At 36.3% G+C, this 19,121-nt stretch overlaps 1 protein-coding gene across 3 annotated transcripts in view; it reads left to right on the top strand.

The window, feature by feature from the left end:
- DMD (dystrophin) overlaps nucleotides 1-19,121 on the top strand; it is a 2,234,319-nt gene that overhangs the window by 460,091 nt on the left and 1,755,107 nt on the right. For all 3 annotated transcript variants that reach the window (XM_027096086.1, XM_027096084.1, XM_027096085.1), the window contains exons 3-4: nucleotides 17,180-17,272; nucleotides 18,698-18,775. In XM_027096086.1, coding sequence (XP_026951887.1) covers nucleotides 17,180-17,272; nucleotides 18,698-18,775 — 171 coding nt within the window. The remainder of the gene's footprint in view (nucleotides 1-17,179; nucleotides 17,273-18,697; nucleotides 18,776-19,121) is intronic.

The raw sequence follows: 19,121 nt of genomic DNA, 5'->3' as shown, positions 1-19,121 counted from the left end.
CAGAGGCCTGAGTTAAGAATGCCTGGTTTTGGAAGTTGGTTCTTTGCAACTAAAGCATGCTGCCTGCTTGATATGTATAAATGAATAGGAGAGAAGATGAATCAAAATCACACAAAAACTGGTAGCCAGTAATCTCAGGTGCCCACATTTAGGGATCAGTTTTTAAGAGAAGAAGAGGTACTCATTCCCCTGCAACTGGAAGGAAGGGGGAAGGATTGCATAATGGAATGTCATGCGTCCTGAGGACCCAGAGGGCAGGGTTATATGAGCACTTCAGCAGTTACACAGGACTTGAAAAGGAAACTAAAAGAATGGAAGACCAGGGCTTCCCTGGTGGCACAGTGGTTGAGAGTCCGCCTGGCGATGCAGGGGACGCGGTTTCGTGCCCCGGTCCGGGAAGATCCCACATGCCGCGGAGCGGCTGGGCCCGTGAGCCATGGCCACTGAGCCTGCGCGTCTGGAGCCTGTGCTCCGCAACGGGAGAGGCCACAACAGTGAGAGGCCGGCGTACCGCAAAAAAAAAAAAAAAAAAAAAGAATGGAAGACTGGATGAAATCAAGACTGATAATTGATAAGGCAAGTATGATGGACAGTTGAGGGAGGGAGGGAGAGAGATTGGACTGATGCTGAGGTCATAGTTACCACTAAGACAAGTTGAGTTAAAGAGGACTGGATTTAGGCACTGGGGTCTCCCCAATGCCTGTCTTATCCTCCTTCACATCTTCTCACAACTACCAGAGAGATCTTTATAAAATGCAAATTAGATCATATCCCTCCTCTCCCCATCAAAGCCTTTCCATTACATTTATCTATTTTTATTTACTTTTTAATTGAAGTATAGTTGATGCACAATATTATATGTTACAGGTGTACAATGTAGTGATTCACAGTTTTTAAAGTTTATACTCCATTTATAGTTGTTATAAAATATTGGCTCTATTCCCTCTGTCATACAAGATATCCTTGTAGATTATTTTATACTTAGTAGTTTGTACCTCTCAATTCCCTACCCCTAAATTACCCTTTCCCCCTTCCCTCTCCCCACTGATAACCACTAGTTTGTTCTCTATATCCGTGAGTCTGTTTCTTTTTTGTTATGTTCATCAGTTATTTTTTAGATTCCACATATAAGTGATATCCCTTGCATTTTGAATAACATCTGTACCATGGCTGACCCCTTATCCCTCTTTGGCTACTAACTTCATTTAGCACCACTCTCCCTATTTCCCTTTGTGCATATTGTTCCCCCTCTATAATTCTCTTTCCACCTCCCTTCTTCAAGAGTCTGGCTCTATCTCATCTTTTAGATCTTACCTTGAATGTCACCCTCTCAGAAAGAAGTTCTTATCTATGTAGCTTGGACCTATAATTCTCTTTCTGATAACCCTATTTTTGTCTTAGCACTTGAAATCTTATAATCTATAATCTTACATTTATTTATTTACTTACTTATATACTCATTTCTTATTCCTCTCCCAGGGGAGACAGTAAGCTCCAGAAATGTAGAAACTAGATCATTGTCCACCCAAACCTCATGTGATATCATACTGTAGATACTCCATAAATATTTGTTGAATTTTAAAGCGAGAAGAGAAGGTTCAAGAGTAATAGATTGTGATTAGAGGGAGTTGTTTGTGATCCATGAGGTAGAATAATTCAAGGTGGATGAGGAGGCATGAATTGGCCATGTGTTTGGATGCAAAGTGATGATCAAAGCATTGGAACTTAGCAGGTCAAAGAGTTATGAGGTAAAGCCATTAAATATTATTATGGTCAACAGCATGTTGGTCATGATAGCATGTCAACCTCTAAGTTTCAAGGGGCTTATATCACATCCAGTTATCAGGGGTCATAGGTCCATAGTCATCCTTACTTGGAGTCTTCTGCTGATGCAGTTAGTTTATGCTGTCTGTTCTTGCCTGTTAGCCTCTATGCCCAGATCACCACCAGAGATGACTGAAGTCCTGTCAAGCCCTCAGCTATCATGTCCTTTTCTTTGTCCCCTTCTTACCAATTTAGGCATGTCTCAAGTGTCCCAGGGCATCCCTTCAGCCTTACCTGCTTTGACACTTGACTCATCGTTGCTGTTGCCTTTTCTACTGCACTGGTGCTATAGAGATGGGGGGTGGAGGGAGGACTCTCTGATCTCCCAGTGCATATGCTAACAAGCCAGGCACAGGTCTTCTCAGATCTGGGATTGTCCCCAACATATGTAGGTTTTCTGGGACTTGAACTCAGAGCAGGAGAGGGATAATGGAGTCCTTCTCAGAAACTCACAATAAAGGCTATCTGTCTTATTCACCATAATCCATTTCAATCCTGTCCTTTTTCCAGCTGTTAAACTTTATCTCCTTTGGGATGAGGCCCACTTGCTTCTATATACAGTTTTCCCAACTCTTTTATTTATGGGATAGATAATATGTCATTGTACTCAACATTCTGAGGATTTTGCAATGCACAGCTCTGATTTTTGCCATAGATTTCAGATGTTATGTAGAAACATAATATTTAAGCCTTTGTGTCTTTTTCTTTTCATGGTAACAAACTTATACTTGGGGAAGTACACATGTATAGATTCCAAGAGTTGGGGCAAAGCACCAGCTAATATGTCAAAATATCAACCTGCCACATGATCTTAAATATGAGGTATGTCTTGGTCTCTCCAAGGTGCTATTAAAAAATACTAGAGACTGGGTGGCTTATGAACAACAGAAAAATTTTTCTGATAGTTCTGGAGAGTTCTGGAAGTCCAAGATCAGGGTGCCAGCATGATTAGGTTCTGGTGAAGGTCTTCTTGTTGTATCCTCACATGGTGAAAGGGGCTAGAGAGCTCTGTGGGGCCTCCTTCATAAGGGCACTAATCTCATTTATGAGGGCTCCAGCCTCATGACTTTGAAAGCACCTCCCAAAGGCCCTACCTCCTAATACCATCACACTGGGTATTAGTATTTCAACATATGAATTTGGATGGCACACAAAAATTTAAATCATAGCAAGGGGAAAATGGAGGTAAGCCTGTAACCTGTTATGATTGCAGGTAAATTAAAATGAAGATTAAATTCTAAGTAAGAAGAGCTTGTGGTGGGGTAACTGAGACTGAGGGCATAAAGGCAACTCTTCAAAATACTTTAGGGTTTCAGAAGACACTGAGGAAAGAGTTAGAAGGTAGACTGATGGTGAGGGTGAGAGGAAAAATGGACCAAGATAGAAAAGAATAAATATATGGAGAAAAGTATGAAAAAAAGATTGCAGATTGGAGGAGGGTGGTTCTGTCCAGAGTTGGAATTGAAGTTTATAGCAATGAACCAAGGAAAAGGCATTTTCAAAATGATAGGATATGGTATGAAGAATCTTCAAAACATTGACCAAGCAAGCACACAAACAAACAAAAAACAATGGGCTGGGCTCCATTATTGATTAGATTCTGGTTACAACTGGCAATTTTGTTCAATGGGATTCTGGGTGTTGTTATGACGGTCTCATCCCAGGTGTGCATGTTAGCCGTTGACAAGCTGTAGCATTTATTACTGCCTTTAGGTTTTGTAAAAGTGTGGATATTATGTTTCTGCATCATTTTGTTTTGTTTCTCATTTTGATTATTATTGACATATGTTGTCTATTATGTATCTCTTGAGCAAGTATTTATCCTTAAAACCTTAGAATTGCTATTCTTCTTCAGTTCATAATGGATCATGCATAAAAATACAAGAAGATTGCAGCACTTTACCATGGCTGTTTTTCCCGTATTAAGCCCAGTTGGTTTTTAAAGACTAATTTGTGGTCTAATTGATTTTAGCCACTACAGATTACATTAAAGAAGGCAAAGTCCATTTTAATAATCATGTATACTTTTTTTTTTTTTTTTTTTTGCGGTACTCGGGCCTCTCACTGTTGTGGCCTCTCCTGTTGCGGAGCACAGGCTCCGGATGCACAGGCTCAGCGGCCATGGCTCACGAGCCCAGCTGCTCTGAGGCATGTGGGATCTTCCCGGACTGGGGCACGAACCCGTGTCCCCTGCATCGGCAGGCAGACTCTCAACCACTGCGCCACCAGAGAAGCCCGATCATGTATACTTTTAAGTGCCTCAAAGGAGCTCTTAAGATTGGCTTACGAGTAATTGAAGTGTTATAAAAGATGATGCCTGTTTTGTGAACTAAAACAGATAACAATATTTAGTATTCTGTATTATTTTTTCCACACATTCATTAATGAATCAATTCCTGTTGATTTATTTCCTCATGGATTGCCCACACAATTATATTAGGGATAAAATAAGAAATGGGAAGAATTATCAAAAGTTGATGAACATAAATATCAAAGAATAGGCTTTTGATAAATTAGCTTCTAAATCCTTCTGAAAACAATCATACCATGCTCAGTATATTCCATAAAATGAGGAAGTCAGGATAATTCCCAGTGCTACACGATGATAAATACCTAGAGGGTCGACTATGATTTGCAAACTCCCAAATTGGCTAGATTTGAAGAGTCATCATTTCATCTTAGACAGAGGCACATTTTAGTTTCTGATCCTTATAATACAGTCTAAGATAAACATGACTGTGAGCCCTTAATGGAACCACAGTTGGAAGGATGCCAGTACAAGAATCTGTTTTTAATAGAATATGCATGCAGGCTTCACCATGATGCCTTCTTTTTTTTCAAAGTTTTTTTTTTAGATTTTGTTATGCAGGGAAATGTTTATCATATGAGGTTTAAAAAAAATCAACAAACAAAAAAACAAGAAAGTGGGGTAGGGATGAAGATATAGCCTTCAGAGTTAGAGGAAATAGATTTGAATCTGAGTTTAAACACCTTGGTGAATTTACTTAAGACTACTGAATCTTAATATCCTCATGTCTAAAAAGGTAGAAACAATACCTTTCTCACTAATTTCTTCTAATATCAAACAGAATAAGTTTGACACTGATCATAAAATTCTTAGAACATCTTGGTTTAATTAAGAAACACTCAAAAATGGCACCTTGGTTGATGAAGGAGGAGAACAGGGAATGAAGGAGGAAGATGAGAAGAAGAAGAGGAAGACAAAGAAGAAGAGAAAGACTAGAAATATAAGATAATTCAAGTTTGAAAAAAATGTGCTTATATATGAATAGAAAAATAACTGTGCAAAAATATAGTTGACACTGGTTGAGTGGTGAGATTATACCTTTTATTTCTTTGTAATATTTTTCTGTATATCTTTTTTTTATAAAGTACATTCACTGGTTTTAAAATCAGAAGGAGCCATTTTTAAAACCAATTAAAATTATTTTTTTCTATTTTAAATTTAAGTTTATGTTTAAACCTCCATCTCAAATCTTACAGTCCAACTTCAATAACAGATTGCTAATGCATTCCCAGTAGTATTTAAATTTAAGAGACTGAGAAAGTTCATTCAACCAGGTGACATATGTTGATAAGTTTTGGTATTCTTTTTTTTTTGAAATAGATCTTTATTGGAGTATAATTGCTTCACAGTACTGTGTTACCTTCTGTTGTACACCAAAGTGAATCAGCCATATGCATACATATGTCCCCATATCCCCTCCCTCTTGAGCCTCCCTACCATCCTCCCTATCCCATCCCTGTAGATCATCGCAAAGCACCGAGCTGATCTCCCTGTGCTATGCTGCTGCTTCCTACTAGCTAATTATTTTACATTCGGTAGTGTATATATGTCTATGCTACTTTCACTTTGCCGCAGCTTCCCCCTCCCACCCCGTGTCCTCAAGTCCATTCTCTATGTCTACATCTTTATTCCTGCCCTGCAGCTAGGTTCATCAGTACCATTTTTTTCTTTTTTTTTAGATTCCATATATATGCGTTAGCATACGGTATTTGTTTTTCTCTTTCTGACTTACTTCACTCTGTGTGACAGACTCTAGGTCCATCCACTGCACTACAAATAACTCAATTTCGTTGTTATTTTTTTTATGGCTGAGTAGTATTCCATTGTATATATGTGCCACATCTTCTTTATCCATTCATCTGTCGATGGACACTTAGTTTGCTTCCATGTTGTGGATATTGTAAATAGTTCTGCAGTGAACATTGTGGTACATGTCTCTTTTTGAATTATGGTTTTCTCAGGGTATATGCCCAGTAGTGGGATTGCTGGGTCATATGGTAGTTCTATTTTTAGTTTTTAAGGAACCTCCATACTGTTCTCCATAGTGGCTGTATCGATTTACATTCCCACCAACAGTGCAGGAGGGTTCCCTATTCACCACACCCTTTCCAGCATTTATTGTTTCTAGATTTTTTGATAATGGCCATTCTGTCCGTTGTGAGGTGATACCACATTGTAGTGTGGATTTGCATTTCTCTAATAATTAGTGATGTTGAGCCTCTTTTCATGTGCCTCTTGGGTATTCTTTATTTTTAAAATCTGGTAATTCTTATATTTTTAAGCCAAGATAGTTTGTTTCCTTTTTGCTCAATAGTATTTTTGGACAGTTGCTGTGTTCATAAAATAAAACATTTTGCACAGCAGTATTTTATAATGAGGAAATGTTTGGTATTGATAAAAATGAATTACTAAATTAGGCACCTTTTACAATGAAGTCATGTATTAGTAGAAAAGTCCTGGTATAAAACTTCTATTTAAAGAGCTATTAAACTGTTTTTTCGATATTTGAAATAAACAGGTGCCTATTAAGATTTTCTAGTTAATGTACAAGACAATTTAAAATTTTTCTCAGAAGCTTTGGGAGGAAAGTGTCAAACCTAACTACTTGCCTTGGCTATTATTCAGCTTAACTTATTTAAAAGAGTATTATTCTAGAGACACTAACCAAAGGTGACAGTTTAATTCAGAGAGAATTCTTTTGGATTCATTATTTTTATTTTGAAAACATCTGAATGATAAACTGATACAAATTAGAACTTATAATGAAGAAAATTAGATAAACAGGAATTTTTATCTAAAGTGACAGCAGAGTAAAAAATCTATCAAACAGGAGAATGAAACAGTCTTCCTTTTTTTAACTTCTCATAAGATTCAAGTGAACTTCAAATGAGCATGTTGAGCAAGAAACACAATCTTTGTTTTTTTTACAACATATAGCTACCACAAAAGAGTTTAAAAAAACCCTACATTTTATTAAAGGTAGTATTGTAAATCTTAAGATTGACACTTTTTTTTTTTAAATTGCTCCATGAAGCTGAGAATTTTTAAAAATAGGGCTTTGTTGAACTTTTTATTTTTTTTGCAAGATGGAATTGAAGGAGCTCTGTATAGTGTATTGACTGTGCTTTCTTCCAGATCATTCATTGAGTCAAATCTCTACAGATAATGGCTTTTTGCCCATTTTCAACTTCAGCAGTGAAATGTTTTCTAGCTTGGAGTTCTTCTGCACAAAGGGCTCCTTTAAAAATATTCCATAAATAATTTTTCAGTCTTTATAATACAGTTTAATTTTTCAGACTTCTTCTCCTGTATAGAAACAAACATTCATATATGAACATGTATCAATTCACTATTGCTATGTAACAAGCTACCTTGAAACTCAGTAGGTTAAAACAACAAGTATTTATTATTCTTTCAGCTCTTCAGATCAGCCAGGAAGTTCTTCAGATCTCTCCTGGGATTATTCATGTGTCTCTAGCTAGCTGTGGTTCGACCAGGTGGCTGTGCTGATCTTGGCTAAGCTCTCCCACATTTCTGGTTGTCAGCCAGTCTGGGGTGACCTTATCTGGGACTAGTGGTGTAACTTGGTTCTGCTTCACATGTCTCACCTTCCAGTTATCTGGCTAAGGCATGTTCTTATGATGAAGGGGGAGGCATGACCAAGAAAGCAAAAGTGTTCAAGCCTTTGTGAGGCCTACATTTGGAAGTAGAACAACATAACTTCCACTGCATTCTATTGGCCAGACCAAGGCAATGGCCAGTCCAGATTCCAGAGGTAGAGAAGTAGAAACCACCTCCTCGTGAGAGGATCAGCAAAGTCCTGCTGCAAAAGGCATGGATTCAGGAAAGGATGAAATAGTTGGCCCAGTTTTGTGTTTAATCTACCACAGATTGTGACCTCTGCTTCTGCAAAAAGAAGTTCCAGTGGAAAGGTAGATAACTGCTTAGAGTTTTAAGGAGCTCATATTTATAATTTAGAGCAGTTGCTCCTGAACTAAATGACTCCCTTGTCAAGTAATATTTCCACACAAGAATAGTTCTCTTGAGTTATTAGGACTCCAGAATTCACCTCTGAACAATGTCTATATTGGCCTTTCCTAAATAAGGTTAACTACCTTAAGACATCGGTCTAAATATTAATGTGAAAAATACGGTAAACACTTCAAAATTACATACCTTGTTCAAAAGAATGAAAACAAATGACCATTAAATATTTGCTCAAGCTCCTTTAGGTTGGCAGACCAAGCCCCCTTTGTTGTGGTGTCTCATACATCTCAAGTCTCATCATCTCCCATCACTCCATATACCCTGTATTCTAAGACCTGATTTTTCATGGTTTAATGTAATTTAATTTATCCGAATCTTAGCATCTGAAATGTCCCTCTGCTTGGCATTCTTCTCCTCTTTTCACATCTCCTTGTTAATTGCCTATTCAATGTTGTAAATTCAGTTCTAGGATTTCTGCTTCTCTTATCTTCTCAGGTGAAGACGACATCTCTTATTTGTGTTGGCACCATGCTTACAACACCACTATTGATAGGGTTATAATACAGTGCTATACATATCTTTGCTTAACTGCATACATCCTTCATAGATTGTGACTAAAGCTGAAAAAACAATGGCAGTATCTTTTTTACCTTTTATCTTCCCAGTTATTCCCAGTATTGAGCACAATAAAAAGTAGTTGAATAATAGCTGTTACATTTAATTGAATAACTTACTCTCCCTCCTTTGACACACGAGGAAAACAAATTACTAAATCATTTATCCAAATTCACACAGCTGGGAAAAGTTAGAATTGCAATTAAATGAAGGCCTATTTGACCTCAAGTGCTATATTCTTTAACATGTAACTGCATGAATCTCACATGGAAGACTTTCAATAAGTACTTGGCATGTATGAGTGGATCTCTCAAGAAATAACTGCACTAAAAACATGAGTAAAGCTTTTCCTTCTATTTACTATTATTCAATCCTATTCAGTTTTAAGAATTATATTTATTATATGTTGATTTATAGCCTCCTAGGTTTTTAGTGTGGGGGGCAATTGCTTTTGTGTTTTAATTTAATTACATTAAAAAGCCAGATTTTCCATATACCTTTGAGTGAGTTCTGCATGTTAAAAATTTATTTTAGTCTCTAGAACAATATTTACTGGATTCATCGAGGCATCCCCCTAAAGAGTGATATAACAATAGAAATTTAAGACATTGAAGAATTTTTCTAATGTACATATGTAGAATTATCACTGTTATCACCCTTCAGTTACTAATTCAATGTAAAATTAGAAGCAATTTTGTTTGTAGGTTATATAACTGTATCTGACCTTCAGAAACCTCAGGGGAAAGAAAAGAATAAATTAGTTAAATTATCCTTATTTTATTGAAAGACATTATGAAAATACACAAGTAAAACTTATCTAATACTGACCCTGAAAGGCATTGTCATCAAAGAATGCCAGCTCAAACAGCAGTTACAAAGTAGAGAATGGTTAATAAATCTGGAAATATACCACCTATGTTTGGATTCATATCTACCACTTATTTGCTGTTACTTAGTTCTCTATGTCTCAAGTTGTGTCATCTGTAAAATGGGATTGATTTTAATTAGTTGTTATAAGAATTAATTAAAATAGTCCATGTACAGTGCACAGAAATGTGGCCGACTTAAACTAAACACTGAATGTTTATTACGCATGTCATTACAAAATATATGAGGTTGAATCATGTGAAATTGCCAGTTTTCAATCATATTTGACTGCAGAATTTAAAATTTCATATGGTTCAACCTATCAGAAGGGAATAAAGGTATAATGGGGACAGAAGCTCTTATTTAAATATCCCAGCCTATGTGACTTTTTTCCTTTCTGTGTGTTTCCTGTTCCCTTGATTTGGCACTGTTTATTGGCAGACCCACCTCATAAGCATGGGAGAAGAGAGAATGAATAGCCCAAGGCTGACTTTCTAGTAGGTAGGGGCAGGGAACGATTAGGAAGAGGCTGTCTTGTCACATAATTGTCCACACGCAATTGCACTGCAATGTATTTGAGAAATTTTAAGAATATTAATTTTATAAATAAAATTTACATTTATTAACTAAAGGCATGTACAGATGTCTTTTGACCATAGAGTCTCATTCCATAGGATCTGAACAAGTCTGAATAGTTCTTTCTCCCTCTGCATTTTGTGGGAAGCTAAGTGCTAATGGTTGGCATTTCTCTAGTGAGTGTGCCCATTGTGTCACAATATTTTCTTTCTTTCTGAAGAATCATAGTGTTATTTAGATGCTTTGAAATGAAGTGCTTCATCTTGCAAACCTTATACTGTACTTCTTCTGTTGCAGAAGCCTTTACTGGGATAGAATATAACCAATCTCCATTCCCCTCCCTGGCTATCTCAAGCTTAAATCTTATACCTTTGTGATTCAATAAAAACTGAATTTAACTTTCATAATTTTAAATTTATAGGGGGTATTTAAAGATGATATAACAGAATTAGCTACAATCATGGTTTATAAGGTTTCTACATGTTTTAAAATAGCTATTTGTGAATTATATTAACATTATAACTAGAAATACAAGATAAAAATTACATATAAGTTTACTAATTTTTGTTTCAGGATAACTGGTAATTGAATTAGTACTGATCTATCTAATTTACAGATGAGAAAACACAGGCCTGGGTTAAGAATTCAGTTTTATTACAAACCATATTAAATGTAGACCTGATCAGACAACAAACCGTGCTGACTCTTGGTTAAGCACACATTACTTGGGGTTTTATAATAGACCATTTACAGATAATGACTTGATTTCCATTAACCATTGTTGTGGCTGCTGTTGAAAGTTCTAATGTGCAATCTGGTTGAATCTCTTCTTGTATACGTAATAGTGTAACATACACATTGGGTCCTAGTGACTATGTTTTATAAAGAGTTACTGCCAAATAACACTTCATATCTGGAGAGACTGTAAAACTATTATATTATCTAACTTAGCTCTTGAGCACTTCTTAGCTCCAAGGAATAACTTGGATTTTTTTAAAACATTATCTTTGCAGCCCAGATTTTAGTGCTATTTCTGGTACATAGAATTTTTAAAATATTTGATGCTCAGGAACAATGAATAATATATGTTAATTTTCATCTGTTAAAGCCTGCTAAACATTCCAGCACTTTGATACCCCTGTTATAGGAGAGAAAGTGTCCCAGTGATACATTTGGGTCTTTAAAACAACATTACCAGAGATAAAAATAATATAGGCAGTTTGGGGAGAAGCACTGGGGCCTTCATTTATTTTCTGACATGGGCATCCCTGACATTGATCCTGTGTATCAAGGGAATTGTTTTCCCTGTCTAGGGTGTTGAATGTCTTTGGTTTATCCCTCTGGGACCACTCTCTGCCCTTCTTTTCCCTGGGAGGCTGACCTCTGTGGATGATATCAGCAGACTCCCTTGCTCTCTGGTTTCCAGTTGGTTTTGGCTCTTGGGAGCATTTACAGGAGATCAGAGGAAGGGAGGAAAGAAATATCAGGGCAGTTATTTACCACAAGATAGCTGCATTCATCACCAAAATATCAAAGCTCATGTCAGGTGACTCTCTCGACTCTCTCTTTGTTCATGGACCAATAACCACTCTCTTTCTCTTTTTTCCTATGTGTCTAGGAGTGATAATTGCAGTTCTCTATTACCAGTTTTGGTGGTTTCTTTATACCCTGCCCGCACCTTTTTAAATTGTTCCCTATTAACTCTCCTCAAGTTAGCCAAGTCCTGCTAGGATCCTGGCACCCTCAAAGGAGAGTCCTACTCTCTATTTCCAGATGATGACATTTAATGAAAGGGGGAAATGGGAAATGTGATTAGGGTTTATGGAGCATTTCCTATGCCAGGAAACATGCTGGACACCGTATATTTATTAACTTGTTTAATCCCCATACCAATACTTTGAAGTTGACCCCTTCTGTTACTTTGAGCCAAAAATTCCAAGGAAATTTTGGAAAATATGGATTATTAGGGTTAAACGTTTGGAATAAATTCATGATGGCTAACATTTATTGAGTATATCGTAGAGCAAAGTACTATTCCAAATGCATTTAAATCTTCACAGCATCACCACAAGCTAGGTAATACTACATCCTTGTTTTACAGTTGATAAAAGGTAAGACCCAGAGAGATTAAGTTACTTGCTCATATCACACACATGAAATATGGCAGAGCTGGGATTTGAACCATGGAATTCTGGGGCAGAGAGAATATTCTTACTCATTGTATTGCAGTACTTCCCTGTGCTTTGTAAAACATATTTCATCACTGCAACTTTTTTGTTCTTTCCAAATTCTCTCTTCCTAAACCATATGTCTTTCAATTATTAGTTTCCTAAAATGAGACACTAAACCAGCCTTATTCTTCTGTTTTTAAGAGATTCCTTTCAAGGCAAAACTAATCTATGGTGTTAAAAGTCAGTAGAGTAGTCATCCTTGAAAGGGCTAGTACACAGAAGGGGGTGTGAGGAAGCTCTGAGGATGCTGATCATATTCTTTTTCACCATGGGGGTGATGATAATATGAATGTCTTCAGTCTGTGAACATTCACTGAGCTAACCTCAATAAAATTATCTTATGAAATACTTTTTACAACCCATGCTTAAGAAAACAATCATCTATGAAAACTGCCTATTTATATTATAGTGGGTTGCATTATTTTTATGGGAGCTGGTCAGCAGGATTTACCAATAAGTTTGGAATCAAATTTGCTCTCCTCTTTGGTGTTTTTCTTGCTCTTGGTGTTTCTAATAGCTAAAGATTCAGAATCACAGAGGGGTATCTTGATTTTCTCAGCAACACGGATGTCCAGAGGCTGACTTTTCTACCACCAGAAGGCCATGCTAAATTATTCCTGTGCTCTTCAAGTTTCTTTTAGTGCAACATGGTATTGATCTCTGTGTATTTACGGGTTAAAAGACTGACACAACTCTGAAGAGTCAGAAACTATTTAAATATTTTTCAATTCATTTCTGTCCCTTTCTCAATTTTTTTACTTCGATTTTTTCACTTTGTTTATGCCAGTTACCAATCAACCTGTCTGAGTTTCTTTTTGAACACTGTCTGTAAAAAAAAATAAAGAAATTGATATAAATGTAGAATTTCTTTATATCATCCTGACAATGATCTGGAAGGATTGCTGTCTCATTTTATGGTCCTTTCATCTTGATATTTGGGTTAGCAAGGAATAATTCAATATGTAAGTGAATGTAAGAAACTGCTAAGTAATACCAAAAGTTCACTTTTTAAAGAAAATATTAGTCAGGAAAGGGATTGAAGATAGAGAGCCACAGGGTCATATGACCCAAGGCACATTTAATGTTTTATGTGTCTTATAAAATAATTTTCATACACTTGAAAAGAAAGCCATTAAAGATAGGGAATTTTTAAAGAAATAATACTGTTTTCATGAAGTAAGTGTCACTTGCAGCAAAAAGGCATAGTAGATGTCTTTCATAGGAGATAAAAAGAGAGGAAAACAGAAGAAGATTTAATGAAAAGTAAGCAAAAGAACAACAAAAAGATAAAGAGCTTGAAGGCTCCGAGTGTTTCCCCTTTGCCATCCACATGTACTAGTATTAGTAATTGAATATGGAAGGACACTTTCCCTCCTTGACTTTCACTCTTACAGGGGTACCAAACTAAGAGAAAACAGAACACATTGTATCTGAGCTCTGTATTTTCTGGTAGATTCAATAATTAAGCATAATTGTATTTATGTCTAATATTTGGCCAAAGAAAAAGAAGCCAAGGAATAGTAGAATAAAACAGAAAAAAGCTTTCTATATTTATTGAGTACCTACTATTTGCCAAGTCTGTACAGCATACCTGCACTGTTTCAGAGGCTTAAGACTGATGTGCTATTATTTCAGTCCCCATTCTGTTGATACTAATGAATAAATTGTTCCTCAGAAAGACTAAGTCACTTGCCGGAGACAATGCAGCTAGTGAATAGGAGACTCGGGTTCGAAAAATCAGCTATTGCTGCCTCAGAAACGTGTGCTACTTTTGCTACATCATACCTAGAGTGCTATGGAATGAGGAGTTGAATCTAGGAAAGAAATGAAAACCATTCCAGAGAAAAGAGAGTTTTTGCTTTCTCTAGGATATTCATAGTCCAGGAGGTATAAGACTAAACACCTGAACATCCATGAAGTTACAGGCTAAATATTGTACATTTCATTGAACATCAATTTAATTAGACCATAGGAGGGGAATTTTCAATCAAAGTGCTTGAAATTACTTTTAAGTTAAACATGCATTAAGAGAGGAAGACAAAATCTCCATGAATTCTTAACATAAAACATATGCTTTCATAGAAATTTTGAACCTGCAGTCACTATGTACTTTACACTGCCAGGCTCCGGGGTAAATACATTCAGTCTCGTCTGTTGAAAGTTGCTTTACTGGAACATTTTGAGAGGCACCCTGTTAGAGATTGTGGTGGATATAACAAATATAAGTTGGATTTCAGTTGTGATACTTTAATATATCATTGATTGCATGAGTTTGAAAGTTATATATGATACCGAAAACCGTCTTTTTCTCTATCACCTCACTGCTTTCTAGGTGCCCCAACTAGATGTGCGCTCTGATTAGTCTGCAGTCCTTCCCTCCCTCTCTATTTTGTTTGATTCCAGTTTAAAAGGGAGAATTATAAAATATCAATACCTCGTCTGTGTATATAAGTTTGTATCAAAGCAAGATCCTGTTTGCCTTCTTGACCTTTGTTTAAGCTCCTTGCCCAAAAGCATAAGCTTTCTAGTCCTCATATCTTGGATGCTAGATGATGCTTATGGCCTTGGGGTTCATGCTTTATTCTTTGCCTCTAGACTTACTCCTTTCCAAGTCCCAGCCCTTCTCCTTGAATGAACATTTTACCGCCCACATCCCTCCTGGTTTGCCAGACTTTATTATCTGTCTATCTATCTGCCTATCTAGATATATATTTTTAATAACAGCAAGTATTTCTGTCAACTAACTATATTTTATTTTCTTCAAAACCTGACACATTTCAGTTTGCAATATTGGTTTTGTCCATAAGTTTAGAAGCTACTCACTTCTCAAATGTATCTGTAAAATTTTGCTCCTGGAAAACAAAACAAAACAAAACAAAATAGCATTTTCAAGGCATTGTTGACCTTCAACCAATTTGAAAATGAAATCTTAATATTATCCCCCAAATGCCAAGTTATTCCGGGTTATATATGAGTTTCTTGACAGAATTATTATAAAGCCCACATTCATTTTCTTTACTTATTAATAGAAAGCTTTCCTTATTTCATAAGAATGGCACTGTTGTTTTAAGATCTACCTGTACATTATATAGACTAAAAGTGCTTTTTAAAAGTTCTAGTATCTTAGTGTTTTGTCATTTCTTTTCCCCTGAAATTTTTAATTAGAACTATTCAAGTAGAATTTCAAAAGAATAACTTATAGTTATCTTTGTCAAAGCACATATGTGGTTTGATTTCCAAAGCCTGGCATGGTGGACTTCTTGCAGGGATCAATGTTATCGTTAATTGAAGCACCTAGGCTCTATCCGGACTTGTCTTGGACATGGCTACCTGGCTGTAGGGAGAGCCTGAATCCTCTGTCTTCAATCTTAGAAGCTTCAGAGATGTCTTTTGCCTGGAAACGAGGACTCTTCTTGAGCTGTGTGAAATATAAAGTTTGTGTGTGATCAAAGGAGTAGATGAGAAGAGCCCAATCACCCAAGGCTAATGTTAGACCCATCACCCGACATTTTGAGGGAAGTATTTCCTGATCCCCAGACTATGGGAATTCCCATGGTTATGTGCTCCTGGGTTCCTTTTACTGCCTCTCTGTAGCATTACCTTTTAGGAATATTTGTGTTCCCTGCTCGACTCAAAGTTCCACAAGGGCTGGGGTCATATCCATCTCATTTACTAGTGCATGCTCTAGCACCTAGCCCAGGTTTATTGGTGTTCAATAAGCATCTGTCATTGATAAAGTAGGGCTTTCTTGATAACTTGGGTGATGAAAGAGTTGTGAATGATTTCATACGAAGGGATTGTAGGCTTTGAACCAGAAAAAGAAGATATTTGGGGGTATGACAGAAGAAATAAAATATTTGAAAGATAATCAAATGGAAGGAGGAAAAGGCCAAGGAAGCAGCTTGATAAAATAGAAAGAACAAGAGCCCCAGGAGTTAGACAGATCTGGGCCAAAATCTTAGTTTTATCGTCTTCTTGTTTTGTCTCTTTGTTTCATCTGTAGGACTCTTTGTCTCTGTTTCATCTGTAGGATGAGTATACTAATGCTAACGTCACAAAAATTACAAGATCAATTCATTCAGTGGAGTGTTTCTCATGAATAGTCACTCCAAAAATGTTAGATGTTATTAGTGGCTATTGTTTTCCCTCAGTATAATTCTCAAGTAAAGAAGTGAGAAAAATAGATGAAAAGCTTTCACCGACATATTTCAACTTAATTTAAATCATACCTTTCTAAAATTTGAACCATCCAATATGAGACTGGATCATTCTGAGGCAGCATGTAAAATGTATATGCGCAGAAAGCATGTTTTATGAGTGAAGGATGGTGAACCCTCTATGATTATGCATTCTGTTTCCAAGTACACAAAATGGTTAAATCTTATGTACCCACCCAGGGCAAATTGTTTGTGATCTTTGTTTCTTTGTGTGTTTACTTCTCCCCAAACAGTGCCCAACTGCCTGATAATTTAAACAATTTTTCTCTCCTTTATAGGATCAGCATTCAAAAAGTTGAGTTAATTAGATCCATTAGACTATAGATCTCCAACTCTTGTTATTGAGAAAAATATTTAAATAGATTTGGCCGAATGATGATTTACTGTTTTTTGTTTTTTACTTGGAGGTTCTCTTTTCATCCATCACCCTTGGCAGATTAAGAATTAGGTACATTAAATATTCTTAAACATAGCTTTAAATTTTAAAAGGCGTATTTGTAGAAATGGATCACTGGAAGCATGCTTTCTTTAATTGGGTATGTTTCTTATTTCAGTTTGGGAAGCAGCACATAGAAAACCTCTTCAGTGACCTGCAGGATGGGAGACGCCTCCTAGACCTTCTTGAAGGCCTGACAGGGCAAAGACTGGTATGTGACTTACAGTATTTATAAGGAACTTCACATTAACCTCAGAAGAATTCCAGACCAGAAACAGACTCAGCATAGTTTTATGAGATCCAGTAAAATTAGTTAATTCACTAATTACTGATTTAAGTAGCAGTACAGGACCTATTCCTGAAAAAAACAGCCTTGCAATATTATTTTTGTTTTGGCATCTTCTATCATATGCAGAACAAGAAGGTGAAATTTTCAGTAATATAATTTATATTATTTAATAGATATTATTCTCTATTATTATTTGGTATCTTTGTTAGTGGCTGTCTTTATAAGGCTTTTATACATAATGACCTTTTAAGTTTAACTTTTAACTTTATTTAGTCTTTTGTCTTTTTTTCTTCCAGTTTTATTGAGATATAATTGACATACAGCACTGTACAAGTTTAAGGTGTACACCATAATGATGTGACTTACAAACATCATGAAATGATTATCACAATAAGTTTAGCGAACACCCATCATCTCATATAACATTAAAGAAATAGAAAAAAATCTATTTTTTTCTTGCGATGAGAACTCTTAGGATTTAAGAACACTTAATATGAGATATGGGGAGTTGCTGTTCAACAGGTATAAAGTTTCAGTCCTGCAAGATGAATAAATTCCAGAGGCCTGCTGTACAATATTGTGCCTATACTTAACAGCATTGTATTGTGTAGTTAAAATTGTTTTAGGAGGGTAGATCTCATTTTAGGAGTAAATACTTGAGGCATCATAATGGTAGACTTTCTAAAACTCCACAACTGAATGAATTAATCCATATATTGTAATACGCTATGCAAATGTTAGTTTAAAAATTACAGGACAAGGTAAGACTTTTGGGGATTGAAGGTGAGGGTTAGAAAACCAAAGATGATTGAGGTTTTGAGCTTCAGTGACTAAGACAATTAAGGTAATATTGCCAGAAATAGTTTCCGTTAAGCCTATTTGGGATTATAGAATTTTGCTAGGCTCAAATCTCTTTTAAACTTTCCTAAAAGGTGTGGGAATTGACTCACTTATCTATCTTACTAGCAAATGTCCTTATGCATGCTAATGTTTCTCTTCGTGGTCATGCAACTGAGGTGTAGAACGAAGGAGAGATGGTAACCAAACTCTCTTGTGAAGAAAAAGAAATTCTACCAGTTTTCTTGAGGAGTGGCTGATTCATGCTATAAGGAGTTTCTTCATGCTATAAGAAACTGATTCATGCTATAAGGAGTTTCTCCATGCTATAAGAAACTCCTATGACAAGGATAATTAACCTGAAGCACTTAAATTCATTATATTAATGCCTCACAACCTGTGATCATTTAAAAGATTCCAATTTAGAAGTGAAATATATCAATTATTCCATTTCTGGTAGATTGTCCTTCTCTCCCCTGGGCAGTCAACATTGTTTCATTTTGTTTTCAGCCAAAAGAAAAAGGATCCACAAGAGTTCATGCCCTGAACAATGTCAACAAGGCACTACAGGTCTTGCAGAAAAATAATGTAAGTGGAGCCCTGGACAGAGTCTGGATACCATGAGACAGCATGCTTAATGTTTGAGTGAGGGCTTTGGCCCTAAAAACAGAGAAAGCATTTCAAGTTCTCTCATAAGTCAAAGCAGTTACCATTGAGAGCGCATGTTCTAGTTCATGTGCATCTGCTAATGTGATTCAGGAAGTAAATGCATGCATCCACAGGGGGGCAGGGAATGGTGTGAACCAGACCTGATTGGCCACTTTGTGTTGTTTTTAGATTTTACATAATGCAGTTATATTTGGTGGCCAAATTAAGTCCTGTGGTAAACTCAGCTCCTTACAGCAGTGTTCGTGAAACAAATGGCTTTTAATAG

Source organism: Aethalodelphis obliquidens, unplaced genomic scaffold (assembly GCF_003676395.1).
Source record: "Aethalodelphis obliquidens isolate GAN/ISIS:26980383/991018 unplaced genomic scaffold, ASM367639v1 scaffold98, whole genome shotgun sequence".
Taxonomy (NCBI): Eukaryota; Metazoa; Chordata; class Mammalia; order Artiodactyla; family Delphinidae; genus Aethalodelphis; species Aethalodelphis obliquidens.
Note: the sequence above shows the minus strand (reverse complement) of the source record. Positions and strands in the feature narration are given on the sequence as shown.